General features: G+C 39.9%; 3 protein-coding genes across 4 annotated transcripts; 1 reads left to right on the plus strand and 2 right to left on the minus strand.

Moving 5' to 3' along the window:
* Positions 1-2,291: 2,291 nt before the first annotated feature.
* On the minus strand, positions 2,292-5,098 carry mrm1 (mitochondrial rRNA methyltransferase 1 homolog (S. cerevisiae)). The gene has a single exon (XM_088000863.1). The coding sequence runs from the start codon at positions 4,108-4,110 to the stop codon at positions 2,941-2,943; it is 1,170 nt and encodes a 389-aa protein (XP_087856989.1). The 5' UTR covers positions 4,111-5,098; the 3' UTR covers positions 2,292-2,940.
* Positions 5,099-5,644: 546 nt separating this feature from the next.
* chmp2a (charged multivesicular body protein 2A) lies at positions 5,645-9,872 on the plus strand. Its single transcript, XM_014983959.2, has 6 exons — positions 5,645-5,820; positions 7,821-7,988; positions 8,304-8,483; positions 8,572-8,702; positions 8,888-8,949; positions 9,045-9,872. The coding sequence occupies exons 1-6, from the start codon at positions 5,818-5,820 to the stop codon at positions 9,164-9,166; spliced, it is 666 nt and encodes a 221-aa protein (XP_014839445.1). The 5' UTR covers positions 5,645-5,817; the 3' UTR covers positions 9,167-9,872.
* A 1,010-nt stretch (positions 9,873-10,882) lies between these two features.
* Positions 10,883-16,423, minus strand: msl1b (MSL complex subunit 1b). Of its 2 annotated transcripts, none has more exons than XM_014983957.2 (9): positions 16,294-16,423; positions 15,095-15,758; positions 14,801-15,000; positions 14,395-14,714; positions 14,177-14,238; positions 14,011-14,078; positions 12,959-13,083; positions 12,762-12,834; positions 10,883-12,336 (listed from the first exon to the last, which is right to left on the minus strand). In XM_014983957.2, the coding sequence occupies exons 2-9, from the start codon at positions 15,695-15,697 to the stop codon at positions 12,246-12,248; spliced, it is 1,542 nt and encodes a 513-aa protein (XP_014839443.2). In that variant the 5' UTR covers positions 15,698-15,758; positions 16,294-16,423; the 3' UTR covers positions 10,883-12,245. The 2 variants fall into 2 exon arrangements, with proteins under 2 accessions (XP_014839443.2, XP_014839441.2); XM_014983955.2 differs by having other exon boundaries at positions 14,353-14,714.
* Positions 16,424-17,052: the final 629 nt, after the last annotated feature.

Consider the following 17,052-nt stretch of genomic DNA (forward strand, 5'->3'; position numbering starts at 1 on the left):
TATGTTCATGTATTATACAAAATAAAATCTCATTGCTTGTTAGGCTCTTTTGTATGAGCTATTGCATAAAAGTGCACGTTATAGAGTCCATTAGGCTGTGGCTCTACTGATTTGTTAAGAAAGCCCAGGTTGCTGTAATACCAGCAGTCTTTGTTTGCCTTGGTGTTTCCATTCTCCATCTTAGCAACGTGCTTGATGCCATAGATGAACAGTTTCATTATTAGTGACTGAAAATGGTCAAGGTTTTGCTGGCTTCTGCTCTTCCTCTTCCTTTTTGAGAAGTGAACACAGGTGTTCAATGTAATCTAGGAAATTATGTTCTGATGTCTCATGGAAGCTTTCATCTTTTCTTCCAAAGACAAGTACTTCTTCTAATGTCTCAAATAATCAGGAGGCTTCACCTGAGAAAATAACTTTACACCAGTCTTCTGGAGTCTGTCCTTGTATTTACTGCAACTGTCAGTCTGTGCTTTTTTTTTCTTTTCTGAAGCAGACATAGTTTTTTTCTGCCCTTTGTCACTGCCCTATTATTTAACTTACTGTGCTATATTCATACTCATCATTGTTCAATCAGCTCTTCATTGGCAGCAACTTGTTTTTATAGCTCACTCTTCAGCAGGTGAAGGTCCTGGAATTTGCTGAATCCAATTTAAGTTATGAAAGTCATATTGAGCTCTCTGCAATTCTTGTCATTATGGAAAAGTGGCCAGAGGAAAACTACTGTTGAAGAAAGCGACATAAGAAGTTCAATTTTCTGTAAATTTGGTGAATTTTCTGAGGACACTCTTGTCAGATCGGGCCAAAGCTGAACACAACTGCAGTGTTAGGATGACAACTAACACTGTGCATCACCCTGAACACAACATACACTACAAGGAAGGAAACTGGCTGAAGTTGAAGGTGGATCGACCTAAATGGAGGGCAATCCTAGGAGAAAATCAATTAAAGAATCCAGACTTGAGGCTGGGTCAGAGATTCAGCTTCCACAAGATCAACGACCCTGAACATACAGCCAGGGCTACCTCGGAATAGCTTAGATAAAAATATATTTATGTGTTGTTGGGAATGGCCCAGTCAAAGTCCAGACCTAAATCCAGCTGACAGTCTGAGGCAAGATTTGAAAAAGGATGGTCACGGAGACGCTCCATGGACCAGATGATGATTGTTTGCAGGCAGCTTCTAGCCCTTATTTTACATTTTATTCATGCTTTAGTTAACAAACCAATCAACTAAGTAAAGATATTAAGTGCTAATAAAAGCCGTGTAAATGCAGGCCAATGAAGATAAAAAAAAAAAAAAGAAGTGAAAACACTTTGGGTTACATAAGATTGAAGATGTCATTTAAACATACATATAAATGTGTAAAGATAAGTGCAGCAGCCTATGCAGTTAAATTCTTTCCTTATTTATTCATGAATAAGCTCATATCTGAGCCCTTCACAGGGTCCCATCAGTTTTAAATTAAATTCAACTGAAGGGGGGGGGGTTTATGTTGCAGAGCTTGCAGGTACATCACCGTAGCTTTCAGAGGTACTGGATGAATCAGAGACGTGACTCATGTTTTTCCTGCAATAAAAAAACATTCAATCTCTCCAGTGAAGTTCTCTGAGAACAATAATCACCCACTGGAACAAAGACGTCACTGACTTAATCAGTTACCAAATTACTGCACGAAAACCATTGATTTGGACGTCAAGGTTTTAAGCACCATTTAAAAGAACGTTTCGGTAAGTAATTTTCTTAAACTCACTATATGTAATAGGTAACACGCTGAGACGCCAGCAAATCACACACGTTTTCACCGAATAATGGGCCTAAGAGAGAAGTAAAACAAATACCAACCTTCTAAAGTCACAAAATTAGTAATTAGTTAATAGAGTTCATCTGTGTTCAATCTAGCTTCAGTTTTAAGTCCAGCTGTTCTGTGAAGGGTTGTTGAAGGGCCTCAGGGAAGAAACAGCATGGAGGAGGAACATGGCAGACGGGCATTGAACGTCACACAGAGAGCTGCTCAAACATCGGCTGAAAACGGAAAGAGCACGGCACGACTGCATACTGAGGCGTGACCGTTCCCCTGGACCGGCAGACTAAGACCATAAGAGTGGTAATTAGAGAAGGAGCAAAGAGTTCCACGGTCTTTCTGGATGAGCTGCACAGTTTAGGTGGGAGAATCTGTTTGCAGCATAGCTCATGGTCTCCACAATTTTCACTGTTGTACCATCGTTGAACGGAAACGGTGAAAAGAAAATCTGTAATTTCCCCTGCATAAAATGAAATATGGAGAAAAAAAATTACTAGATCAAAACAAAGAATTCATTTTTATTAGACATAAAATGTTATGGGTGGTGGAAAACTAAAAATGCATATTATCCCCAAAACAAAAAAAATCCTACTATGAAAAATGCTGGTGTCAGCATTATGCTGCGGGAATAGGGAGTCTCTGACAAGCTGATGGAAAGATGGATGGAGCTAAATGCAGTCAAAACATTAGAGATTTTTATTTACAAAAAGGTTTGAAAACCATGTGTAATTTAACTTGTGCTACATGCTCTCTGTGTGAAACTGTCGAAAAAGGTTGTGAATACCTTTGCTAAGTCCTCCCCACATTTATTCTTGATAAATATTAATACAAATCCTTCAAATGTAAGAAGAGAATTATGACGGAACTAATTAAGCAGCCAGTTTTGCGGATTCGATACAAGTAGGTGAGAAAGGATCATCAACGGTATACAGCTGACAGTAATAAACTGATTTCCCTTTGAATCTTTTCTAATTTCTATGTATAGTATATGTCACTGGATATAGTTTATTAGTGTTTGCGTGAATTATATTAAGATATACTGATGCTTTTAGTCTTTGGAAAAGGTTTATTGATAATAATACCAGTGAATCACCAGCTTCATAATTTCAGGCTTCACCCAGATATTGTTTACCAGCGCGTTAAGGTCTACTTTCCTTCTGCGACAAACATCTGGACTTTGTGAGCAGAGAGTGCAGCATGATGCCTGTGGCCACAGAGACGTTCAGAGACTCGATGCCAGGTGCCAAGTCTCTTCCAGCTGGGATGGTGAGCAGGGTTTGGCACACGGAGAGGAGCTTCCCAGAGAGCCCTTCCCCCTCGCTTCCCACCAGCAGCATCGTCGGCCTGGTCACCTGAAAGTCGGAACAAGGGGTAACAGGAATCCGGGACGCCTCCGGATCTGCTCCCACTGTCCCAACCACCTGCCAACCCTGTTTCACCTTCGTCCTCAACATGTCCTCCAGGCTGTCGCACCCGTACACCCTCATGGCCTCCATGACGCCCGAGCTGGCCTTGCTGACCACCGGAGACAGGGGGCAGCTGTGGCGAAGGCTGCTGATCACCCTGTCCACGCCGAGGAAATAAGCAGAGCGCAGGATGGCACCCAGGTTCATCGGGTCCTGGATTCTTTCCAGGACCAGCCACAGAGGGACGCCATGCCCGCTTGTGTCGGATTCAGAGTCAAAGGTGAGAAAGTTCAGGGGACTGGCTCGCAGACATACTCCCTGATGTACTCCTCCAGAGGTCATCTTGTCCAGATCCTTCTTGCTCACCCGACTGACTTGTACGCCTCGCCGATGTGCTTCCTCACATACCGATAAGACAGAGGCCCTCAGAGAGGTGTCACCGTCTTTAACCAACAGTTGGTAGACCTTCCTTCTCCCCTGAGTGAGAGCCAGGAGACAGGGAGCAATGCCAAAGACAATTTCAGCCGTATCTTCTTGCTTTGGTCTCAGCTGCCTCTCTTTGTCTGCAGGGAAGTCTTCCAGACTCAGTTTCCTGAGCTCAGATGATACCTTGAAGACTCCCCCCCTCCCATGATTCTGTGATGGTGGGATATCATTCTTTGAGGATTTATCCTTGAATGACCTCTTATGGTCTGTTATCCTTTCAGCTACAGAAGGGTGACGTGAAGCAGTGGATGGATTTGACCCTCTGTGGCGCCTTCTGACCGCAGGGTCCCGGTTTCTGTCCTCTGGGCTCAGGTGGGAAGTCTCTGCTGGAGGCCCCAAAGAGGACACTGGTCTGGACAGTTTTCTGCACCAGTCAAGAACAAACTTGTGCTGGTGGGTATAACTGCTGAGCCACATGTTTTAAAATAGCTGCAAAAAGGTCGAGATGCAATTAAAGTCCGTCCAAATGAAACTTGCCAAAAACGTCTGGAATCCTCAGATCACTCCACGTGGTCACACATTTTGCAAAGAGCCGTTGAATCTCAGATGGGATGATTTTCACCTACGGAAGAAATATCTGCAGCTTGTACGTGAACTACGCACATGTGCGATTAACGCTTTGTCAAGTGAACAATATTAGCACCGGATATCAAAACGTTTTCGCTAATAAAATAAAAGCGCGATGAACAGCGTTGTTAGCACAATATTTAAAAAGACAAAACAAAACATTTCTTCACATCTGAAATCACCAGAAGTTATTCATTCAAAAAAAAAAAAAAAAAATCTAATAAAATGTAATATTAACGTCGCAGGAGGAGTATGTAGCGTACTCTTTTACTCAGGAATTCTTGTAAGATTTTTTTAATGTAAAGCAAAATTGCACACAAACTCATTCCAACTACCCAAGGTGAAACGTAAAGCAATAATAAAACACAACTAGTAAATAAATTATAAAAAAAATAAATAAATGAGGGTCAGTAGTTTTTAAAAGAAAAGCTATACATTGGATGAAACGTAGAAAAACAGCTCTTCTTAACACGGACAGAAGGACAAATAATTAATAAATTATTAAATAATGAATTAATCAATTAATTATATTGTCTTTATACCTTTGAGATGTCCATTTTATTATTTTTTTTTATCTATATTTTTTGTTCTTTGTTTGTTTTAATTTTTAAATCAATTATTAGGTGATAATATATTATGAGCTTGTGGTTATATGGTATGTGTGATCTGAGGGTAGCAGCTCAAACAACCATCCAGGACAACGGGTGTTTGAGCTGGTGACCTCGGGTCACGTCCCGAGATCACGCACCAACAGATGTAGTGACAAATTTTAAAATCGTTTTATAACTGTAATTCAAACCTCACCTCTTTAAACTGGACCATATAAAAAACACAAATGCAATTTTATTTATTTGTTTGCTTCTAATTTACAGTTACATTATGTATGAACAACATTTTATTCTGTACATTTTTATTGTTTTGGTTTTATTTTGTAGTTGCTGTGTTATAACTTTTTGCACATTACATTATGACACATTTTTAAGTGTGTAAAGATTTTTATCTTTCAACTTTCTGTATCCTTATTGCTTGACTTCAAATCATTGTGCTTGATGTCATCGGCTCTTAAGAATACCTACAGAATTAGCTTTGCTTTTTTTATTGTTATATTTGTTTATTAAATTATACTGTGAAATTATATTGTGGACATTCAAACTTTATTACCCAGCTGTGTTTTTTTTTTTTTGCTGTCATTGTACATTTGTTATTTAAAACAACATCAACTAGAACGCACAAAGCCATATCTGTATCTGTTACTGTAATTTTTAGCGGTGGATTTTTCTTTTGGTTGTGTTTAAATTCACACTTGTATCTTAAAAGTTATTTCTATCAACTTCCGGCAATTTGATTAGCTTGACTCATATGACGAAACGGCAAAACTGACGTCTTCTTCGTCGTTCCGTGGCTACGTCACTTCCCGGAAGGGCAACTGTAGCAACACGGAAGCATTGGAAGGAAAACAAATAAGCGTTTAATTTTGAGTCAATTTGAAGTCAGAGAAAAGCTGCTGGGCGCCGTTTTTCTTCTGTGTTTCCCTGTCTTTGAGGAAAACTGTGGTCTATGGTAAGTGTGACTTTCTCTCGGCTCCGGTGGGTTCGGTGTGTCAGGTTAGACAGGAACAGAACCGAGTCAAACGGGGCTCAAACCTGACTTTAGGCCTTTTTGGTCACATTACTAACAGCTGAGAGATTTACAACCCAGGATTTAATCTTACTAATATAGTAAAATATAAAAGAACAACATGTCGGAAATCATTTAAAGACGCTTAAAACGAGATGCGTTTATGGTGAACAGCTCATGTTCATATGGGAATCCCCTCTTTTTTTATGTAACTACTTGTACAGATACCGAACTGACCTAATAGTTAGATGATACATCAGAAATGACGTCAGGTTTCGATAAATATGTTAGTATATTTTTCTGGCAAAAGGATGGAAAGTGTCACATTTTTGTGTTTCAGTCAGATCTCTCTAAATATATTTTATTTCACCTACATCTGAAAGTTTAATCATAGTTTAAAAACTAATTTCGATTATTATGTTATCTTGTCATTTTGGAGACCAGAACAATGTAAGAGTGTTGAAAGTGTCTTTTCTTTACAGTAAGTACACAAATTCATAAATTTTGCTCACCTCAGAAGAAAAAATGCTTTAATTTACTACTCATAGTAGTTTTTACTTACTTTCTTCATAGTTACTGAACATTTCTATCTTACTGTTGATTTGGTTTAAAGTACATTTAGCGAGATGTCAAGAAGCTGCTTTAGTGAATTTTCACTGGCTGTCTCTAGAGCGTAGAGTGAAGATGCACTGCCCCTCCCTCACCTGTTGCTGCACATTAAACCAGTGGGCTGAAAACTGTCCTACAATAAAGACAGATTTTTAAATATGTTTATATATATATATATATATATAAAGTGCAAAACTATAATTGGCCAGCTACCAGCAGCTTCTCTGTGTGCGTAAGGTTAAATATCCTTTGACGCTTTGCTGGATAACATGATACAGTTATTTTGTTGGGACACAGTCATAGCTAATCTGTAGGTTCACAGCACATCATCATACAATGAATCTTTCTTTTGTCAGGACATCTTGTTCTCTGCTCCGTAGTGCAGACTTGTGGCTGAACAACAAATAAAACCTGGCCCACAGAGACTTTTATCTGGTTGTAATGATGTCATCGGTCAAGTGATGAGTGACTCAGCACATTCCAGACTACTTTTAAGTTTCACTTAATTTTCCACCCGATTTTGTAAAAAGAAATGAGACCTTTTTGCGGCTGTAGTCCCATAATTTATCAGATAAGTTGGTAAGTAAGTATTTATACATGTGGCGATTTAGATTTAGTTTGAAATGCATACCATGAATAGATGCATTTACCTGTAATTAATTTAAGCCTTCAGTAATTTTCTAAAATGCTTGAATTCCTTATTTGTTCAAATATACATACACAATTATCTGAACAATTTAATTACATTATTTCATGATTCTGTTTTGAATTTTATCAGTGTCATTGGGTTGGGTTCTTGAGACATTTTATAATTTGTATGTAATAATTTACACACTTAAATGAATATTAATTATCTAATTCATTAATTATTTTTATTTATTGTAGTTTTTGAAAAGACCACCTACATGAACAATTATTTGACAAGTTATTGATCTGTTGGAATAGCTTTTTGCTTTACAGACTCAAACATTTGTTTATGTTAGTTAATGTTTAGTTTTTTTTCCCATTTTGCATTTTTTGAAGGATTTCTATTCTATATTTTGCCTCATTTTTATGTTGGACCTTGATATTGCAACAAAAACATTAAAGTGAGTATAAAGTCACAAACACTGTAGGAATTGTTTATCATTTTATAATATTATCCTCTCCAAATGCCTCATTCACCTCTTAAGGTATCATTTCAATAGTAACTGCATTAATGAAAACAACCTCATGGCTCCGTTCAATATTAATGAACATGTTTCACTCATCTTTCTTTTTTTTCTTTTTTTTTATTTAATTTTTGCTTTTTGTTTTGTTTTTAGAATATTTTTGACTTTGCTTTCCTTACACAGATGGAGTTCCTGTTTGGAAAGAGGAAGACCCCGGAGGAGATGCTGAGGCAGAACCAGAGGGCGCTCAACCGGGCCATGAGAGACCTGGACCGAGAGCGAATGAAGCTGGAGCAGCAGGAGAAGAAGATCATCGCTGACATAAAGAAGATGGCCAAACAGGGACAAATGGTGAGCTTAAAGGAAGCAGAGATCCACCAGTTCACCAGTATCGGTGACAGGCAGCGCAAATACTGAGAAAACTTTTTTGTTTTTGGCTTATTCATTACTTGCAGCAAAACTAAAAACTCCCAACTATTTGTTTGCCAATAAACACATAAACTAACAACATGACACACTTTTAGAGTTTAACAACAATCAGACAAAGGTTAGGACATGCTGCGACAAATACATTTATTTAAAAAAAAAGAGAACAAAATAAAAAAAAAACCCACCGGATATCTCTGTTTTATAAGGAATTATTTTGTGTTGTCTCAATCTCTGCAGGACGCAGTAAAGATCATGGCGAAGGATTTGGTTCGCACACGGCGGTACGTCAAGAAGTTCATCATGATGAAAGCCAACATTCAGGCCGTCAGCCTAAAGATCCAGACGCTCAAGTCCAACAACAGCATGGCACAGGCGATGAAAGGCGTCACCAAGGCCATGGCCACCATGAACAGACAGGTCTGTGCGCCACGCCCTGTGTGACAGAAGTTAACATCACTCCTTCCTGTTCTGATGATGTCATTTCCCCCCTCCCACATTCCCGCAGCTGAAGCTCCCTCAGATTCAGAAGATCATGATGGAGTTTGAGAAACAGAGCGAGATAATGGACATGAAGGAGGAGATGATGAACGACGCCATCGATGACGCCATGGGGGATGAGGACGATGAAGAGGAGAGGTAAACGAAACGATGTCAAAAGTGAATACTTTAAACATTACATTTTTAAGGATTGTCCTTATTTGTGAGGGATATGAAACTTTCCAGCAGCTAGTTAGCTGCCAGAAATAAGGGGCAATGGAACAAGTGTCCCTGTCTAAAAACACAGCGAATATCATGTTTGTTGACGCGTTCTTCTCATGCAGCGACGCCATCGTCTCCCAAGTGCTGGATGAGCTCGGTCTCAACCTGTCCGACGAGCTGTCAAGTAAGGAAAGCCCTCCGATCTTCAGCAGCTCGCGTCTTTCGACGCATTCTCCTCCTCAGCATTTTTGCTGAATCCCCTCTGCGTTTTTGTTGCAGATCTTCCCAGCACCGGGGGAAGCCTCTCCGTGGCCGGCGGGAAGAAGGCCGAGCCCCAGGCCGCCCTGGCCGACGCGGACGCGGACCTGGAGGAGCGTCTGAATAACCTGCGGAGAGACTAAATGCGCGAGAACTGTCAGAGAAGCGCACTTTGGCAAGGGTCACCAATACAAACGCACTTGAATCTCTGCGTCTAGATTCTTTTGGAGGCACAAGTGGCCGACTGTTAACAGCGAGCAGGCTGTTCTATAAGGTGTATGGCTTTCTGTTTGAGGTGTTTTCATTTACTGTGTGTGCTATGTATCCTATCATTACGGGGGTCGTTACCCTCCATAGGTCTAGAAAGTCCTCTTTGATTCAGTTAAGACTCTGCCAAATGACACACGTTGTCTGTACATACTAACTTCTCAAAGCATGATGTATTTACGGTTTAGATCAACACTAATTACAGAATATTCAAGGAAAACCAAAAAAATCTAGAGATGTTAAAGAAGGCTAAATTTTATATGACTGACATTTAGAAATGTCAGCGCATTTTGTACATGAGGTGGGTTCGGCGTTCTTTTTCTATCATCAATATTAAAACATTATCAGCATTTTTATTCTCTCTAAATGTGGAAGGTTCTAGTGGAAAAAATGGTTTATTATAATAACTATTGAAATTTGACGAAAAAGACTGGAAAACACTCCTGGAGATAATTTTACTGATGTTTATGAGGTCAGCAGTGTCCTTATTGCAAAATGTTAAGGAGTTTGTGGTGTTTTTTTTTTTTTTTTTTGAAAAATCTAAATTTTGGCTTTATTCAATAAACATTTTTTTTTCCAGAAGACTGGGGGAATGGATCAGTTTTCATGTGTAAAACTTCATCATTTGATATATTTTGGACGCTCTCAGCATCTAAGAGCAGATTGGAGAATTACATGATTTGATGGGTCCTAATTGTTCAGTAGATCCCAATTGTTTCATAATCCTGCGATAACATTTCCAACATCTACCAATATACTTCCACGAAGCACGGATGATCAAAGACGGATGAAAGAGCTCTTTTCCTTTTGCTGTGTTATTGAGTCACCACATGTACATTTGACACATTTTTGTTAGAGGGAAATAAACCAGTGACAGACTTCGACAGTGCTTGTTTAAAGTTTACTTACATGCTTTAAAAACTAATGGAAAGCTGTAGATTTTTAGCTTTTTTTTTGGTCATAGAGTATATTTTCCTTTAAACAGGGCATTCGACAATCAAATATAGCTGGAACTCTCACCTGCTACGTGTCTCTAGAACGTTCATTTAAGCAGGGAAGACTTTTGAATTTGTGTTTTTTGTTAGTAGACATAAAGAGTCGTAGCCTGTCAGATAAGCCCGTAGAAAGTAAACGGCATCAGAGCAGCATTGCTTAGATGACAAATTAACCACTCCCTCCCTACCTTTGGTGTGACGTGTGCATGATGAGGAAGATGTAGGATAAGTGGACAAATGTGGCTGCTTGAAAACTACAGAAACAATTAACAAAAAAGGGGAAACCCCCCCCCCCCCACAAAGAATGAATAAATGAAAGATGGATGGAAAAGTAATGGAGAAAGAAAGCACTAGAAAGGAAGGATAGAAGGAAAGAGGCAGAACAGAAAAATGGAAGAACAGAGGGGAAGAAAGAAAGCAGAAGGAACCAAAAACTGTTGATCAGAACCAATTTAAACGGGACACAATAAGTGTCTCATTTTAAACCTTAAAGGGGTTAAAGGTCAGGCAGGAAGAGATTGATTGATGAGTGATTCGTATTCACTTATGGGCAGGAATGGATCTGAAATGCTACAAGCACTGAAAAAGACAAATGTGTGTCATAGACATTAATTTTATTCCAAAAAAATTATTTTCAAAACTGTCAATTTGTCAACATACAATCATAGAACAATATTGAATGTACTGAACACTTCCAACATTAAATAATAAAAAAATAACAGCCATGTTTTATGTACATTTGTTTCTGAAAGCTATGTACAGTGACAAGAAAAAAACAACAAAAAAACATTTTGTATTTCCAAACTGCGTAGACCGCAGAACAGGTCGAGTGAACGCCTGCAGAGATCCATCGCTGTGATTGTGAGGAGCTCAGAGAGGAAAGCGGGCAGAGCGCGTTGAGAAGCGTACAGGTCGCTACAACTACAGCAGAAAGCTTTTTTAGTCATCTAAAACATCTCCGAACTCAGGAGAGCAACGCATACACATCACCTGCCTAATATTTGCTGAACGCGAGCTTGTCTTAAGGTTGGGAATAGAAAAAAAAAAAAAAAAAAGAAAGAAATCACCTATAAAGCGGAAGCTGTGAAAGCAGAAAAAGAACTCTGCCTTTCAATCGTCATGCTTCCGAAAATAACTATACGTTTAGTAGTTTTAGTAACCCAGTGAGAAGTAAAGATTCTCCCATCCTGGGCTGAAGCCATGCTACCATCTTGTTTTTGCGACAGGTAAACAGTCCATGCAGCTCACATGAAAAATGAACTAAACAGAGAACAGATTCCTAAGTTTAAAGACAAGTGCGTCCATTTCCTCACCTCTGTTTTCGTGAACGAACCTCTCAGCTGGACGATCCGTTTCCGTACACTGAACTGGCTCAAGTACTGAGATTATTTTTTATATATGTAGTCATGCTTGTTCATTACTCCCATATTACAGTAAACATTGACAAAATCTTATTAAATTTGTGTGCAAACAATAAGAGCAACACGATACAATCGAATTTTGATTTTTTTTTTTTCCCACGTAGGCATGGAGAAAAGCTACTCACAGCAAGAATTATGTGGCTGTATTGCTTGTAATACAGAGTTTAAGCTCCTCTTTGCGTGACTAAATGTTTCGCCCCAACATGCTGAAGATGAGGCGTCTCATACTGCCAGAACAATACGCATTAGAACTGATTGAAACGCCAACTTTGAGTGATGAAAACTGATTTCTAATGGCACAGCTTGAACAAAAAACATGCTCTGAACTCTTGGATGAACAATCAAGTTGACTGTAATCTTGCCTCATTTGTTTCTTCTTCCACAGGAGAGAAAACTGCAGAAAACCAGTCTGTAGTTTCATGCCCCACAGACTGAAAACAACAGCAAGTTGCACACACCAACTGACTGCCCCGCCCTGAACTGTAGGCCGTTTTAAAACTCAGTCACGGAGCCGCTCTGCCGTCGTCGCGGTCCGGCGTTCACTTCCGACAGGTCCGGTGAGGCGTGTGTTTCTTGGGCACCTCGATGCGGCATCGGCTTCGCTCGTCCAGCCACGGCAACTCGAAGTTCCTGGAGGGAAAAATTTATTCGAACAATTTTCAATCCAACGGTTCGATATGCGAGAGTAACTTTTTGTTGTTAAACCATTTGGCATTTCTTGTTCAGGTAAAAGGAAATCAGTTAAAGTGATTAACTTTATGAAATACAGGCGGTCGACCTGTATTTCACACAGGAATAAATACAACTTGGTGACTTCATAATTTAGGATTTCGAGATTCGTCCACTGAGTGAATATCTCCCCAAGTTCTGAATGTCTCAAAGCTTTTAAACCAGGAAGAAATCATTTTCTCATACTATAAAAACTGTTTACTGTTGTTTATATATATATAAAAAAAAACAAAAAAACTCCCACCTGATCAAAGCTTTTTAACACATCTCTTAAACAGGTGTAAAGTCAAAGTGACAGAAAGAAAAACCAAAACCTGCAGACTTACTGCTGGGAGAGTTTGGGCAGCGGCCGACCAAACGCAACCACAGGCAAAAACGGAGTGATCACTATAGCTTCAACTAGAAGAGAGAGAAGAATTACAATTAGGATTTTAAATTAATTCAAAAACTTTCCCCTGCAGTACTCAAGTTCTTCGGGGTTTTTTTCCCCCCCAAAACTACATAATAAATCCTGCAGTAGTACCGTCTTCGGTTTCGGGGTAGAAGGACGACAGCTCGGGCTCGGTCTCCTGGACGGTCTTCTTCCTGTTCATGCGCTGCTGCAGACGCTGGAACACGCGCTGCTCTCTGATTCGCTGGATGTCCCATCTGAAAACATTAAAGAGGAAAATTCAACATGCAAACTGCAGGAGGACAAGTAAAAAAACAAAACAAAACAAAAAAAAAACACGAGATACCAGGAACACTAAGCAGCTGGTTCTTCAGTGTATAATAACAAGGGTTAATTGAATTTTTGTTATTGTTTTCTTAAGCTAAGTTATAGAAAAAAATAAATGCAAAAATAAAAATAACTAAAATTTAGTGTTAAATATTTTCAGAATTCCTGGAGGAAGGTTAAACACAACTTGTTATTTCCTGGTTTCTAGAGATGGAGTGACCTGAACACACAAAAGTCGTCATGCAACACAGTTGGACTTTAAAGAGTAAACATATTTAAAAAGAAAATTTGAACCAAACATCCATCTGCTGATTCGCCACACTGACCACTGAAACATCGGTTTCGGGGTATTAAATATTTATAAAACACATCCATGCATGATTTTCTCAAGTTTTTCAAACAGATTGAGATTTGCTGGTTGAGTATTTTATTTTTTAATATAAAAATCAGGGTTTCAAGATATTCGATGTGTGTGCTGGCAATATTGCTGGATATTGTAATGGGAGTGTTAATTGCTACAATAATTCATTTGTAATGAATTGAATGTAAAATTCTACCTAAAAGTGTTATTAGGTAAAAAAACAACACCACCACCACCAATTTGTAGCGACGGCAAATCCAAGTGTAGTCAAGGTGTCAGGATAGTTTTTTTTTTTTTTTTTTTTTGCATACTGCGATAATTAATCATTTGCAATATGTTGGGTTGCAGTTTTAGTTCAATTTGATTTTTGAACATCCACTTTATTTGAAATAAAAAAAAAAAACATTCTCTTTTTGCATAACTTGGTGTTAACTCCACTACTCTGCCTTGGTTAAACTCTAAACATCAAACTGCATTAATAAGTCTATTGCCGTACCTTTTCCTCCTCTTCTCGTCCAGCTCCAGCTTCGCGTGGCGTTTCAGAAACGTGCCGTCGTCCAGCGGCTTGAAGTGAACACAAGTTCAGACATTTCCATTAGAACCTGAAATGCTCCTGGACGGTTTAAAAAAATGGTTTCTTTTTTTTTGTTGATTTTCCTCACCTCTGGGATATTACAGGCATCCTCCTTCAAAGGCTCTATGTGGTTTTCCCTCCAAGAGGGAACTGACAGGTGGAAGGGTAGTAAAAAAAGAAAAGGGAAGGAAGTTATTCATAGACGGTGAATTCAGCAGAGTGGATTGCTAAAGTGATTGAAGTTGGGATTTAGGTTAGGCTTACAAACAATCAGCATATCATGTACTACATGAGGAGTCCACTCACTGGCCACCTCTTCCTCCTTTATAGGGGAAGTCTCACGCAGAGGGGACAGAGGAGGCTGGTTCCAGCAACACAAATACATCTCTGTGGTGGACATGAAGGGCAGATCCTCCATCTGGCAGCTCAGCTCGGGCTCATCTTTGCAGAGGAGCAAAGCGTCCCTTTCTGCGCCGGACCTGGCTGGGACAGACTTCTCCGGGGTTTCCTTACTGCGCAGCTCTCTTTGGTTGGGAGAGCCGGGCTCCGTCTCAGACTTCTGGGGGCTGAGCTTTGCACTTTTACCCCGGGATTTCTGAACCTTTGCATCTCCGAAGCAAGTTTTCCTGTGTGCGGAATGGACCAGCAATTCTTTTTTTAAACATCCAACCCAGGTGTTAATGACATGAGAAATGTCTGCTGCTTATTTTACCTTTTTTGACCTTTGCCTCCCCTGCTGAACGGGAGGGGAGTGGCCGCGTTGGGTTGTGGACTCTCTTCTATGTCCAGATCCCACATGTCCTCTTTGTCGGGGGTCCACGGCTCCAGGGGCTGGAAAAGGCGCTTATCGCGCGGCGTGTCCTTCCTCGTGAGCTGGAGGCGACGCTCCATGCGCTCAATGCGTGCGAGCAACTGCGTAGAAAAATTTAAAAGAAAACATGCAACTTAAGAGAACATAAGGGACATCAAAGGGGTTCAAAATGAAAAAAAAAAAAATTAAACGCACCGTCTCCTTATCGGCCTTGAGCTCATCGATCTCCTTGTCCTTGGATTGCAGCTGCTGCTGCTGCTGTTCGATGAGGTCCAGCTGCAGGAGGAGAATCTGTCGGAGGCAGTTCGCCTGTGCATGCGGACTTGCAGGGGTCTTCCTGATGTTCCTCCACTTTCCTTCGGAGGACAGTTCAATAGAGGCGGTGCCCAGAACTCCGGGAACAACCCCTTTTGTGCTATCCTCAGCACCGGCATCCTTTGGGTTATTGTTCACTGCCATCTGAGGATTATCCATGTTGTCAACAGAGAGGGGTTTACCTTTCACCGGGGTTCCCTCACCCCCCATTGGTCTGACAGGGGAAGTTATCCCCAGCGGTTTGTCTCCCTGAACCGTTTCTGGAGCTGTGGCAGCTAGGCCAACTTTGCTTGTCATGAAACTCTGATCTAAGTCCTTGGATCTACTTGGGATCTCCCCTCGTTGCACGTTCTGAACATCTATAGCAAAGTCGCAGGGCTCGTTCTTGATGCTCACAGGACCCACGCTGTTGACTCCGAAGTCTTCCGTGTCAGCCTTACGTTTGAAACCCGGTTGTGGAAATTGTTTGGATCTCAGAGTCATGGCGATCACGGCCACTTCTCATCCTGCAGCCCCACACAGACTTCCCATCTGGACGCAACAGCTGCAAAAGAAAAAAAGAAACGCACGCAAATACAGAAGTCAAGATACAGCTGTTTGTTAACCAGACGGCCTGCTTTATGAAAGTCGGGAGGGAAACACATACATATACAAGAACATCTCCAGCTAAAGAATAGTGACAGATTAAAAAGTGCATCCTTTAAAAAAAAAATCTCTTCCCGGATTTCAAATTCACGCTTAGTTGTGTTACGTCTGCGATACAGTAAGTCCGAAACAAAATATTTAGTTTTGAAGAAATGTAACCTTCCATTTCTGTAGTCGGGCAGACATTTTAAAACAAGGGCTTCCAACAAGGACTCGGGAGTGGCTCTGTAGGACACAGGCAGCAGCAGCCAAGCTCCTCCATTTTGGTTCTCATGAAAAACAATAACAGCCAGCTAGCTGGCTAATGTTAGCCGGCTGCTTTTACAGAACAAAAAGTGTCTGCGGGGCAAACAGCGTGTAATGACTAAGTTGTAGCAGACAACATTAACCCAGAGCCGCTTTTATTAACATATTCTGGTGGGTTTCAAGCTTACCTCGATCACAACTCGAGTGAGACTTCAGAGTGTCTTCATGTTCCCTCCTCAAGACTTGTTTTAAAACGCTGCCTACAGCGCATGCGTAAAGTGTTGGATGGCCATTTCTTGTTTCGGAGGTTTAATTCAGGAAAGGCACCACCAGGGGGCAGTAGCACTCTCCCCATGTTGTTACATATGGAAAACCAAAACTCCATAGTTACACAGTGTTTCTTTCCTTTTATGTTGTCAGTCAGAGATTGTTACTTTGAATCTCAAAATTATGACATTGAATCTCACAAATATGACATGGAATTGACAATTATTGCCTTTTTGTCTCATAGGTTTGACTTTGAAACGAAAATAATGACTGTATCTCAATACCGACTTTAAAACTCGTTATGATTGAGAAATTTAGATTCAAATTTGATTTAGTGGTTGATCATTTTTATTTTGATTCACATTATTATAACTTTGACTCAAAATTATAATTATTACATTCTATAATTTTGGAGTGTAATTTATAATTTGAACTGACTTTCTTCATAATTCTCAGTTTTAATCTCAGTATTCTCAATTGTCTCTCAATGACTTCAAAATTCAACATCATTTTATTCCATCCATCCATCCATCCTCCATCCATTTATTGTATAACCTCACACAAACATTGCAGGGTTGCAGAATTACTAGAAGCAGACAACGTTACATGGTTTGAAAAAATAATGACTAAATTTATTAAGAAAATGACAGACTTTAAATAAATAAATAAATAAATAAATA

Source organism: Poecilia mexicana, unplaced genomic scaffold, assembly GCF_051168715.1.
Source record: "Poecilia mexicana isolate PSO_F unplaced genomic scaffold, ASM5116871v1 scaffold_19, whole genome shotgun sequence".
Lineage (NCBI taxonomy): Eukaryota > Metazoa > Chordata > Actinopteri > Cyprinodontiformes > Poeciliidae > Poecilia > Poecilia mexicana.

Bases quoted from the DNA above. Each gene is read 5' to 3' on its own strand.
- mrm1 (XM_088000863.1), bottom strand. From the start codon at position 4,110: ATGTGGCTCAGCAGTTATACCCACCAGCACAAGTTTGTTCTTGACTGG.
- chmp2a (XM_014983959.2), top strand. The intron at 8,484-8,571 runs GTCTGTGCGCCA...ACATTCCCGCAG, and splicing joins TGGCCACCATGAACAGACAG to CTGAAGCTCCCTCAGATTCA. The intron at 8,703-8,887 runs GTAAACGAAACG...CTTCTCATGCAG, and splicing joins GAGGACGATGAAGAGGAGAG to CGACGCCATCGTCTCCCAAG.
- msl1b (XM_014983955.2), bottom strand. From the start codon at position 15,697: ATGACTCTGAGATCCAAACAATTTCCACAACCGGGTTTCAAACGTAAG. The intron at 14,239-14,352 runs GTAAGCCTAACC...TCCACCTGTCAG, and splicing joins ACATGATATGCTGATTGTTT to TTCCCTCTTGGAGGGAAAAC. The intron at 12,337-12,761 runs GTAAGTCTGCAG...TTTTCCCTCCAG, and splicing joins CTGCCCAAACTCTCCCAGCA to GAACTTCGAGTTGCCGTGGC.